The 13,107-nt window shown below is 44.1% G+C and overlaps 1 protein-coding gene across 1 annotated transcript in view; it reads left to right on the forward strand.

The window, feature by feature from the left end:
* The window catches only part of LOC115114267 (zinc finger protein 236-like), an 86,748-nt gene that overhangs the window by 52,314 nt on the left and 21,327 nt on the right, over positions 1–13,107 (forward strand). The window contains exons 19-24 of the mRNA XM_065010894.1: positions 946–1,122; positions 3,317–3,605; positions 6,788–6,891; positions 8,353–8,754; positions 10,837–10,982; positions 11,211–11,433. Coding sequence (XP_064866966.1) covers positions 946–1,122; positions 3,317–3,605; positions 6,788–6,891; positions 8,353–8,754; positions 10,837–10,982; positions 11,211–11,433 — 1,341 coding nt within the window. The remainder of the gene's footprint in view (positions 1–945; positions 1,123–3,316; positions 3,606–6,787; positions 6,892–8,352; positions 8,755–10,836; positions 10,983–11,210; positions 11,434–13,107) is intronic.

Below are 13,107 nucleotides of genomic sequence, written 5' to 3' on the forward strand. Positions count from 1 at the left end.
GCTCAAATATGCTTAATTGGTCAAGTACATAACTGTGCACTCTCCTCAAACAATAGCATGGTATGTTTTTACTGGAATAGCTACTGTAAATTGGATAGTGCAGTTTGATTAACAAGAATTTAAGCTTTCTGCCCATGTCCTGGAAAATGTTTGTGTTACTTACCTCAACCGTCCCGATGGTTGGACACCGATCCTTAAGAGGGTTTACTGCCCGCTTAACCCGGAAGATAGCCGCACCAATGTGTCGGAGGAAACACCGTTCAACTGACGACCAGGATCAGCCTGCAGGTGCCTGGCCCGCCACAGGGAGTCGCTAATTCGTGATGAGCCAGGTAAAGCTCCCCCGGCCAAACCCTCCCCTAACCCGGACGCTGAGATGCAGTGCCTTAGACCGCTGCGCCACTCGGGAGGTGGGGCATCTGTACTTTACTGTACTATGTCAATTTTTGACTACTTTTACTCCAATACATTCCTAAAGAAAATAATGTACTTTTTACTCCATACATTTTTCCTGACACCCAAAAGTACTCGTCTCATTTTGAATGCTTAGCAAGACAGGAAAATGGTCCAGTTCACACACCTATCAAGATATCATCCCTGGTCATCCCTACTGCCTTTAATCTGGCAGACTCACAAACACAAATGCTTTCTTTGTAAATTAGCCCCTTAAATATATATATATTTTTTAATGAAATCCCGCCGTCTTGTTTGCTTATTAATATAAGCAATTTGAAATGATTTACGTTTGAAACTTAAGTATATTTAAAACCAAATACTTTTATACTTTTACTCAAGTAGTATTTTACTATGAAGGTATCTTTACTTTTACTCAAGTTTGACAATTGGGTACTTTTTCCACCTCTGTGGAAACCAAAACCTTTATTGGTCAACACTGATGAAACATATGGTTGTTTATATCTCCGTCTCCTTTGCTCCCGCTCCTAGGAGTGAAGGCCTATAAGTGTAACATGTGTGACACTTCCTTCACCACCAACGGCAGTCTGAACCGCCACATGGTCGTCCACCTGAAGCCCTACAAGTGTCACATGTGTGAGGACAGCTTCCGCAACAGCATGCTGTATAGGAAGCACTTGAAGAAGGACCACGCCGAAGTGGACAGAGGTACAGACATAGGCTGCGTCCCAATAATATCTCCTTTCTCCTAAAGTGTGCGTTCGCTCACTACTTCCCACAAATCTAAAAGCATTGGATTGGTGGCGGTATGTGCTAGTAGGAGTTTATATGATATTTCTTATACCAGTCATTTCCTTCCAAATCGGTGAAGGGAAGTGCACACTTGGGGAGGAAGGAGAGGTATTTGGGACACTGCCATAGAGATATACACTAGACAAGCATTTCGTGACACCCGCAATAACATCTGCTAAATATGTGTATGTGACCATTACATTTGTATTTAGAGTGGCTAGTGTCATATCAAATCAAATCAAATTTATTTATATAGCCCTTCGTACATCAGCTGATATCTCAAAGTGCTGTACAGAAACCCAGCCTAAAACCCCAAACAGCAAACAATGCAGGTGTAAAAGCACGATAGATCTGTTTAGCTCTAGATTTGCTGATAATGGCAGCCATATTGGTCAGTGTTCTATTTAATTATATGGGTACAGAGATGCAGTATATACAGAAGTATGTGGACACCCCTTCAAGTTAGTGGATTCGTTGCTGACAGGTGTGTAAAATCGAGCACAAAGTCATGCAATCTCCATAGACAAACATTAGCAGTAGAATGTCCTTACTGAAGAGTTCAGTGACTTTCAACGTGGCACTGTCATAGGATGCCACCTTTCCAACAAGCGAGTTTGTAAAATGTCTGCCCTGCTAGAGCTGACAAGGTGAACTGGAAGTGCTGTTATTGTGAAGTGGAAACGTCTAGGAGCAACAATGGCTCAGCCGCGAAGTGGTAGGCCACACAAGCTCACCGAACGGAACCGCTGAGTGCTGAAGTCTGTAGGGCTTAAAAATCGTCTGTCCTCGGTTGTAACACTCACCACCGCGTTCCAAACTGCCTCTGGAAGCAACATCAGGACAAGCACTATTCGTCGGGAGCTTCATGAAATGGGTTTCCATGGCTGAGCAGCCGCACAAGCCTAAGATTGTCATGTGCAATGCCAAGCGTCGGCTGGAGTGCTGTAAAGCTCGCCGCCATTGGGCTCTTCTGGAGCAGTGGAAATGCATTCTCTGGAGTGATGAATCACGCTTCACCATCTGGCAGTCTGACTGACAAATCTGGTTTTGGCAGATGCCAGGAGAATGCTACCTTCCCCAATGCATAGTGCCAACTGTAACGTTTTGTGGAAGAGGAATAATGGTCTGGGGCTGTTTTTCATGGTTCAGGCTAGGCCCCTTAGTTCCAGTGAAAGGAAATCTTAACGCTACAGCATACAATGACAGTCGAGATGATTCTGTACTTCCAACTTCGTGGCAACAATTTTTGGAAGGCCCTTTCCTGTTTCAGTATGACAATGCTCCTGTGCACAAAGCGAGGTCCATACAGAAATGGTTTGTCGAGATCCGTATGGAAGAACTTGACTGGCCTGCACAGAGCCCTGACCTCAACTCCATCGAACACCTTTGCGATGAATTGGAACGTGGACTGCGAGCCAGGCCTAATCGGCCAACATCAGTGCCAGACCTCACTAATGCTAGTGGCTGAATGGAAGCAAGTCCCTGCATCTAGTAGAAAGCCTTCCCAGAAGAGTGGAGGCTGTTATATCAGCAAAGGGGACCAACTCCATATTAATGCCCATGATTTTGGAATGAGATGTTCAACAAGCAGGTGTCCACATACTTTTGGTCATGTAGTGTATACTCTGTAGAGATGTGCTCTTTTTGAAGATGTAGTCTTGCACATTTTGTCAAAAAAGTGAGGATAAAATGAGTATCAGCTTTCGTGAGGTTTTATGCGGATTTTGACACCAAGGCAATATACACCATTTTTATTTTGGCCCTCCAGACCTCTGCCAAGAAAGAATTTGGGAAAGAAAATGAGTTTGACACCCCTGGAAAAAGGCAATCAGCCATGGTTACATAACAGTTAAATCAGACCTTGGTCACATACACTTTCCAAATATTTGAAATACTTGATTTAGCTGGTCTGCTTCCATATAGAGTGAGCACTTTTAGTAATATTATATTTGATTCTATTCTGCCAGACAAGCTTAAATTGACAAGCAGCAATTATTTAGAAATGCATCTGAAATGGGACCAGGTCTGAGTTCGAGTCATGGTCCTGATGTTGAGTGACACTTAAGGAGCACGTGTATCCTTTTCTCCTATAATGCATCTCCTCTCGCAGGGCTGGAGGATGAGGACGGCGAGGAGGAAGAGGAGGGTGAGCAGACCGTGATGAAGAGGAACCGGTCCAACATCATAACCTTCACGGAGGAGCAGGCGGAGGAGCTGGCCAAGAATGACCCTGGTGACGAGGCGTCGGTGTCGGAGAAGGTGCTGGCCCAGTCGGCGGCGGAGCGCGACCGCATCAGCGAGATCAAGGACAAGGCGGTGGAGCTGGAGACGGAGCCCAAGTTCGCCAACTGCTGTAACTTCTGCCCCAAGAGCTTCAAAAAGCCCAGCGACCTCGTCAGGTGAGCTGAGTCGGAGAACTGTCTTCCTCTGTCCTGTACTCTGTTCTTTCTCACTCTCTCTCTTCAGCTACTTTCTCTTTCCTATTCAGGGCCTGAAACAAACGTTTTGTTCCACCAGCCACTCTGGCAGGTCACGTTAGATTTAAAAATTGACCAGCCACTCAGATTTTTTACTTGCCCAAATGTTTTTTCTCCATAATTACACCAAAACCTCCCCTCCAAAATCTAATGATCATGCTTCTAAAACAAGGAATGTATTACTAATAAGAAGTTATGTGGTATATTACCCAATGCTATTTCATTTTTTTGTGACCTGAGTTTTTTTAATCAAAATACCACAGATGAGACAAAAAATTCAGCTGCCCCTTTAAAGAAAAGAGTCGCCCATTTGGAGCGACGTTCTATCAATTCCCTGTTTCATTTCATGTTTTCATGTGTATCTGAGCTGTTGCTGTTCAAGCAGGCATACATTCGGGTGGTATGAAGCATCTCACTACACTGGAAGTTAATAGGAATATTTTCAGATCACAAAAACATCTACATTATCATACATGTCGGTTTTCAATACTGGCCGATGTCATAATGCGAGAGGTTGTCTTCAAATGAGCCACTGATCATATTTTTGCAATATTCCTACCTGGAGAAATGTGTCATTTAAGAGGTCTAGCACATTTCTCCTATTTGTCTGCCTCTTCACTCCAGGGTGCGTTGCATGGTGGCGTTGCAAATGTCAAACTCTGCAGGTTGAACATGGTGAGATTGTAGAGTCCTAAATTGATAGTGCCGTTTGTTTAGGCGATTTTACAGCTAACTAGCTACTTCACATGCTGATGATAACTTTGGTTTTTATTGTGTGTAGCTACGTTTGCTAGCTAGCTAGCCAGCCCTTAGAGAGAGCATTGCATTGTGGGTTTTGTAGTTGACTTGAGCTGCAACAGGTTTCCACATTTCCACATCAATTTTCACATGTTGGTACCAACCGTATTATAAAGATCAAATAAAACATTTGTTCACAAAAATATTGTTCTCAAATAATATTGTTATTTAACACTGAACTTTTTATGTCTGTGCACAGCACTTCTTCAGCACAGGCAGTGTTTTGCACGTGATGGGATATTATAGGATTTGTAATTCTTTGTGTGATTATCTACCAGCTATGAAACAAAACGACAGAAACACTTTGAAAACGGCTACTCAGCATTTATTTTGCTATATGTGATCATACTTGGCTTTTAACTCTTGTTTTTATTGGCGAATGCGAGTGAAATGCTTGCACTGGGGAGCCCTGACCACACGCCAACGTGGCTGCTGAAATAGATGTGGCAGGTGTTCGTTTAGGCCCTGGTCCTATTCCCCCTCATGCTCTGATTCTGAGTGACTCAGACTCTCTCTGTGTCTCTGAATATCTTGCTCTTGGGGTTGAAGTTTCTCCCACCTCTCTGAGTTCTTTGACAGGGGGCTCTTCTCTGTAGTCATGTTCAGGTGCAGTCCAGCCTGTGTGCCCACCTCTTCTTCCATCTCCACCTCTCTCTCTCTCTCTCTCTCTCCTTCTCATTATTCTGTCATGATTGTCTTTCCCAGCGGTTGAAGAGTTACCTTGTCGTTCCAGCCGCCCCCTCTTCCTGGACCTCTCAAAGAGTAATGCCCAGCTCATTGTGTCCCCACCCACGCCCATCCTATATCCCAGAAGAGCCCTCTACCACAGAGAGCCCAATTACAGGGCCCTGAACAGGCTCCAAACTGCGGCCCTGACCCAACCTCTCTCCCAGAATAAGAGCCCTCCTGCCAGTCACTACTACAGTTTCCACTGCAGACCTCTGCTCTGAGAGGGGCTCCACAATAGACCCTATCTGAAGTTATTAACACAGCCCACAGCACTCACAGGCTGGCTCGACAGGGTTAGTGTTTAGTTGGGTGCTTATCACCTGCCAATACACACACACACACATGTTTACTGGAGTGTTAATTTGTGAGATCACCGCCAAACAAGCTGTTAAACAGCCGATTAGATTTTTTTTAAAATCTCCTATGTATATATGATTGTCATCATCAGGCGCTGGAGAAATGAGTTGTTTCCCCTCTTCATTTTCCTCTTGTTTGACACTAGTGTTCCACCGGTGTGTGACAGGCAACATTTTTCTTAAAACGTCAATCTGCAGTAGCAATAACACAGCGGTCCCTGTTTGGGTAAACAGCTGAGTGATGGGGCTGGAGAAATGTAACCACTTTCAAATTCATAGAAATAGGTATGGATGAAATGAACTCCGGTTTTATTGAACCATAAAAGTTTGGTTGCAATTAATGGTGAGGAATATTATTTTGGGGTATTAAGATATTAAGTAATGATCATTATTTTGCGTCGTCGAACATCCCCCTTGCGACCAGCCGTGACACAAGGCCATATTGAAGTATTTACGGGATAGGCTTAGCTTTTTAATTTAATTTCATTCATTTCTTTTTAAGTTCTTCAAAAGTAGCCTCATTGGATTATGGAGTCACTAAGCCTGCCAAAAACAAGGGGAAATGACAGCAACAACCCAGGAATGGCTGCAACAAAGATGTATTCATTTCATTTCATGGTGCTCTTTTATCAAAAACAATAAAAAACAATCAAGCTACCCATTCTCATAGAAAACTTTCTCCTTTGTCAGCAAAAATGTAATAATATAAAAATAAACGCCCCCCCCCCCCCGCTCAGGGAGACCTAACAAAGTTACCTAGTACACATTACAAACAAAGGCCAAAGTTATGAGAGGGAGTAAACTAACAATTGTGCTGAGTCAGTGGCCTTGTGCCTGAAAACCTTGCCGATTTCAAGTTCAGAAAGCGAAGACGTCCACGTGTTGTTATTTAATTTCATGGGAGCCTTGGTAAGCACAAAGCATGCAAAATGAAAATAGGAAAACATCAGAATGGCCACAGGTGATAAATGCATTGTGTGTTGCACTGTCTTTTTTTATGAAAAGAATGTGAGCCTTCTTCTTCTTAACTTAAAGCGTCCCCTTGACACTCTCTGCATTCTAACAGGAAGGTTCATGATTAACTTGCTCGTTCTCGCTCTCGCTCTCTCTCTCTCTCTCCCTCCTCTCGCTCACTCTCTCTCTCTCTCTCTCCCTCCTCTCGCTCGCTCGCTCACTCGCTCTCCTCTCGCTCTCTCTCTCTCTCTCTCTCTCTCTCTCTAGACATATACGGATCCACACAGGAGAGCGTCCTTACAAGTGTGACAAGTGTGGGAAGAACTTCACCGTGAAGTCCACCCTGGACTGCCACATAAAGACCCACACAGGTCAGTGTGTACTTCCACTCCATCTGATCAGTAGGAGGGAACAGGAGTTTAAAATGCCGCTGATCTGTCCCTGTTAATTAGTTTTAATGACGTTAGGGTTGTTACTACATTAGCCACAATATGTTCTCAATATGGTCCAACTCTGTGGGGGTAGAGTGCACTTTAATTCCGCGATTTAAAAGTTATATTACGTAAATCAATCAGTAAATGCAGTGAAAGAGGGTCTGTACTCAAAAACAAGAGAGTTTATACGCTTCTAGGATGCGTAATCCTAATGTATTATAAACAATATTTAGATCGGCCTCATTTGCATGTCTTATCATCTAACGGTGTGTCACGTTCTGACCATAGTTATTTTATTCTTTGTTTTACTATGGTCAGGGCGTGAGTTGGGGTGGGCAGTCTGTTTGTTTTTCTATGTTGGTTTTTGTGTTCGGCCTAGTATAGTTCTCAATCAGAGGCAGGTGTCGATAGTTGTCTCTGATTGAGAATCATACTTAGGTAGCCTGGGTTTCACTTTTGGTTTGTGGGTGTTTGTTTTCCGTGTGTGTGTTTGTTGCCACACGGTACTGTTTCGGTTTCGTTCATGTTCACGTTTATTGTTTTGTATTTTCATAGTGTTCAGTTTATATCTTAAAATAAAACGTTATGGACACTTACCACGCTGCGCATTGGTCCTCCGATCATTCTCGCTTCTCCTCCTCCTCAGAAGAGGAGGAATGCCGTTACACGGTGCCGTGGGGAGTAATTGTGCCCGATGATTTATGGGACAGAGCTGTAGGTTTGATTGCCCGGCGCAAGATGGCAGTGGAAACGTTTTGTCAGTCGAGGGATATTAGGAGATGATATCTCCTCACACCTTGTTCTCTTTTGGTAATTACTGTGGTTTGACCCTGGAGCAGACACATTCTCCCTGAATTGAATGAGAAGGCCCAGACATTAGCTAAGTAGGCCTCATACTCCCAAGTTACTGTTGAAGAGCTGTGGGTTAGTAGCCTCTTTAGTGACGTCTGAATTAACTTTTGGAACGGCAGTAATCAGAAAAGTGACTTGTTTTATTGGTACTCTAGGGGGGCGAAATTGAGGAAAAGGCGTCTTGTCAGAACGGAGGTGCGATACAGTCGCCAATGGAACAATCACATTCAAACACTCAGTTTCAAGTTGTTTGAGAATCATTTTTTCTTTATATTGATTCACGTCAATCTAGGGTCACAATAAAACCTTGGCGGCCATCACCCGATCCCAGACCTCAGCCGCATTATTGCAAAACCTACCAAATCAAATCAAATTTATTTATATAGCCCTTCGTACATCAGCTGATATCTCAAAGTGCTGTACAGAAACCCAGCCTAAAACCCCAAACAGCAAGCAATGCAAATAATGAGAATCAGTGGTACACTGTAGGGCTACATACTATGCTATCATGATAACAATGCTATCATTCTGTTCTCTCCCCTGCAGGTCAGAAGCTGTTCAGCTGTCACATGTGCAACACGTCCTTTTCCACCAAAGGGAGTCTGAAAGTCCACATGCGCCTCCACACGGGCTCCAAGCCCTTCAAATGCCCCTTCTGCGAGCTCCGCTTCCGCACCTCAGGCCACCGCAAGACCCACATCCAGTGTCACTACCGGCCCAGCTCAGAGGGTCGGAAGGCCAAGCGAGCGGCATCGTCCAGAAGTAACCAGAAGCAGCAGCAGCACCCGGGTAACCCAGAGAACCTGCACCCTGTGGGTCTGCTCCAGGCTACCACCACAGACCATAACATCTACCTCCCAGCCAACCAGGTCCTCGCAGGACAGTTTGATCAGAACCTGCTGCAGCAAGGCCTGGTGGGCCAGGCAATTCTGCCTACCTCCATGTCAGGTAAGGACTCACTCACATCAGGGTTGGGGCTCAATTCCAATTCAATTAATATATTGAGTTGCATATAAAAATGTACACATGTAATTCAATTCCTGACTTGAGTTTACGTGGAATTCACCCCAACCCTGGCACACCCTCACATTCCCACAACTGTCCATTGCCACAAGCACATCATTGTTTCATTCTTATTGCCAATACTTATTACCCTATGCAAGCCTAGCTCACCCCTTCCACTATTGACATGAAGCATGCACCCAAGTGCTGCTCAGGACAGCAACCATATTTCACCTGAACAGTCAACCCTAGCCGAGTCTACATTCAAACCATAGTTTGAGACGGAGAGGAGAATCCTGAGTCTTAAGTACAGTCTGTTCTCAGTAGCCACCCAGGAAGAGCTGATGAATGGTGTTTACAGCTACTGGGCTAGTGTCATCACTAGGCCTGAGGAGATGCGTTCTAAGGGGTGCTACATCACTGTATACCACAACCTGCCTATTCTGCACTAGGTGTGTTTGGCTGTAGATGCATAGATGCATAGATACACTGGGAGACGGAGGATGAGAGCTGGATATTGCATCCCTTGTGGGACATTACATCGAAATTGCATCATACTGTCGTCATTTCAACCCGTTTCTGGTTGTAACAGCGTCATTTCAACTGTTTTGCCTGCTCTGTCTCATTTCCAGGCAGAATTGTCACTGTTGTCATATTCGGGGATTTCAGCGAATTGAGAGTGAGGTCAAATAGTTTAGTCCAGTAAAATATGAAAAGTATTCATATTCATTTTTTAAAATCAGAATACTTGGTAGTAAAGAAGGACATGCTTGTCTTTCACTAAATTCTTCCACTGCTCTGTCATTCACTACATACTTTAGTCTGAGACTGAAATTGTTTGAGGTGAAGAGGGGCACGAGGGGTTTTGTACGAAACAAAGTCATCAGCGATTGGATCGTCTCTAACCAATCAGAGTACAAACGTCCAAACTGCCGCTTTACCCACTTGTGTTCGGTTTCTGGACCAATAAGTCGGCACCAAATGTGTTTGAATTCGGTGAGGGGTTGAGGAGGCACTCCGGTCATTGTGGAGAAGTAACTAACGTCCGTGGGCATTTGGCTGGAGCAAGGAGTCTGGGTAGCCAGGCATCGTCTTTCACGCCTGGTTCAAAAGCAAGACCGATGTTCTGCAAATATTGAAAAGCATTTTTCCTGTAGTTTGCCTCGTGTGAGCCTCCATGTCAAAGACAAGTTTCCATCTTATGTAGACTTTCGGAAAATAAGTATTTGTTCCATCCAATTCATTAAGACATTCTAGGCTACAACTATAGTATGATGTATCTGTTAATTAGTTCTACAGACTGGGATGGAATAAGGAATCTGAAACAACATTTGTGGAGTCTGAAACGCATCAACACTTAAGAGTTGAAATCTTTTGACTGAACTCTGGCTCACTTCACCTCATCTGTCGTTTGTTCAAACTGGCGGTGAGGAGGAAGCCATCCAAAAAAAGCAGCCTGGAAATGAATTTCCCTCAGTGCTGTTTGAAAATCTACGTAGTAGCGCTTCGAAATGGCTTCCACGCACCGTGCTCATTGCTGGCACACAGCTCCGCTTGTAACGCCCCCTAGTTCCCTCTAAGATCCCCCCATTGGATGATAACTCACTCCGAGCCACTCTTCTCTTATCTGTCCGAGCAGACAGAAGGCACATCGAGCAAACACAGAAAAATCGGACGTGAATCTGCATTAAATTAAGTTATTGACGTTATTTTTCAAAGTCCCACACCTTAAATGTTGTTTTATGGTGGGTTTAGAGGCTAGACCCTTGAACTGGGCACATAATGCATTTATAAGTGACATTTTTCCAGAATATATGGGTGTTTGTGATTCATTTAAGTGATAGAAAATGGCTGTAAATATCACAGAATGGGAGTCTTCTTTTTATAACAGCCCGTTCTGTGTTGTATATAAACTTGATGACATTTTGTGCCTTACTGATGTGAAACTTCAAATAAAAATCCAGTTATCTAAGCTTGGGACAATATATGTCTTCTGATCTAATCGTGTGGTTTGTGATTGTATTGTAGCGGGTGGTGACCTGACAGTGTCTCTGTCGGAGGGTCTGGCTACTCTGGAGGGCATCCACCTCCAGCTCACCTCTGCCAACCTAGTGTGTCCCAACGTCCAGATCTCTGGCATCGACACCAGCAACATCAACAACATCACACTGCAGGTAATGCGGGGGGGTGTCCCCGCCAGTGTCACCTACTTCTCGCCCTCTCTCTTTACTCTCTCTCCTTTGCTCCACCTCTCCTCCCTTGGTTCCCTCGTTTTCATCATCTGTCCTACTCTCCTCTGCTCCCCTATCGCTCTCCCTCTCTCTTTTCACCTCCCTCTCTCTCTACCCCTCCCCCCACCCGTGTCCTGTGTTGACTCATTGGGATTCTCCCATCCCCTCCAGATTGACCCAGCCATCCTCCAGCAGGGAGGTCTCCTCTCCCACGCCCTGACAGGAGACGGAGGCCTGACCAGCCACCCTGGTTCCCACCTCATGGCCACGGGAGACCCCTCGGCGCCCGGCTCCAATGTGGTCCTGCACCCGCTCACCAGCCTGTCCCTGCAGCCCTCCGCCATCTGCCCTGGCCACGTCACCATGGGCAGCTTTGGCGAGCACGACAACACAGGTGCATGGTGGTCCCGTCTTCTCCCCGGAACTTTGCATTTCTGTTCCTATACTAACATGATCACTCAGGAGAATTGAAGGGATAGTTCACTTGTATTATGTTTATTAGTCAACTGTTACTACGATCCCAAAACATTGTGCATGTCAGCAGTCACGTTTTGAAGATGGAGCATTTTCTGTACAAAGCAAACACTGTGATGCCTTTTCGATTAAAAACTTTCTTTTCTCCTCAACTTACCAGTTCCTTCAACAGTTGCATACATTTTCTTTGACAAAACGGGTGTATGGTACCTCTCATATGCGTTCCGATACTACCTTTGACCACGTTTACATGCGCACAGTATTCCTGATAGTAGTTCATATCCCGCTTAAGGTCTTATCCGCTCATATCCCGCTCATGAGTATCCCTGTATTCATGAATTTACAGAATATTCCTCATTAAAGGTCATATGGGTTAGTAACTGAAATATGGAGGCTGACTTTGGCCTATAACCTTTCACATGTAACGTAATATAACTTTAACACCTGCAGTGAAATTTTACAACAAATGTTCATTTTGTCCCGGGAACAAGAGTGGAGAAATATGATTTCTTTCTTTCGGCATCTCTTGAGAAAATGTGACTGCGCGTGTAATGTGTTGTCTTTGACACTGTTATGCAAGCAGACAGTATTTCAACCACATAAAATATGCAACCAAGACGAACAGAAGTCTTTCCAGAAAGTGTTTGGTAATTTTCTCAGCTTTTAATTTCCTCAAAACCACTCAAACTGACTGTTTTTTTGGAGTTAATGCATTTTCTCCCTGGTCCCTAAACGAACCAGACAACTTTACTGGTGTTTACTTGATTACTAATGCATTCATTCTATCAATGTAAGACATTCTGATGAGCCCTATTTTATTTAGTCTTCTAGGGCAACAAGTTATGACAGAAGTGAAGAGGAGGGATGTATCAAACTTTAGTTGACAAATGGACTACCAAATGTTGTAAATTATAATATGGCCTACCATTTTTTATTACAGTAAATTAATTATAGTAGGCAAAATTATTATGGAATTGTTAATGTGGATTTAACTGCACAGGTAGCCCACTTTTTGAAGTGATTTTTGTTTGACAATCAGGTGAAAACATCATCGCACAACACCCATGATAAGCAAAACTCCGCCTGCGCAGACCGCAAAAACAACAGTAAACCGGATAAGATTTTTACATGCCACATTACCCCGTCTTCGATCAGCATATCCCAGGCTTATCCGGGTTTCTCATAACCGGGATACAAGCTTTTTCGGGTTATTGTAAACGGGATTTGATGTTTTATATGCATCAACTCAAAAACAGAATTCTTGAGTATTGTGAATAATAACATTATCACTCATGAAATTCTGGATTTTCCTCGAACACACCGAATCATTTTGCTTCCTTGCACCAAACTCAAAATGGGTAGATGTTTCACTGAAGTATTTTTTAAAAACTAATTTATGCAGCTGACCGTGTCTCTTCTACTCCTATCCTTTCCTCTCTTTTGGGCCCCACAGCTTTCTGTTGTTTATGTGAGTGTCTGTGATGTGTGGCCCCACTGAGAGGAAACTGTCACAATGAGTTTGTTCCACAGCCATGCTTTCACACCAGCTGGACCTACTTTGACGGCATAGGGTGTCAGCTTAAGGCATGGGAGG

This window comes from Oncorhynchus nerka, linkage group LG3 (genome assembly GCF_034236695.1).
Source record: "Oncorhynchus nerka isolate Pitt River linkage group LG3, Oner_Uvic_2.0, whole genome shotgun sequence".
NCBI classification, from domain to species: Eukaryota; Metazoa; Chordata; class Actinopteri; order Salmoniformes; family Salmonidae; genus Oncorhynchus; species Oncorhynchus nerka.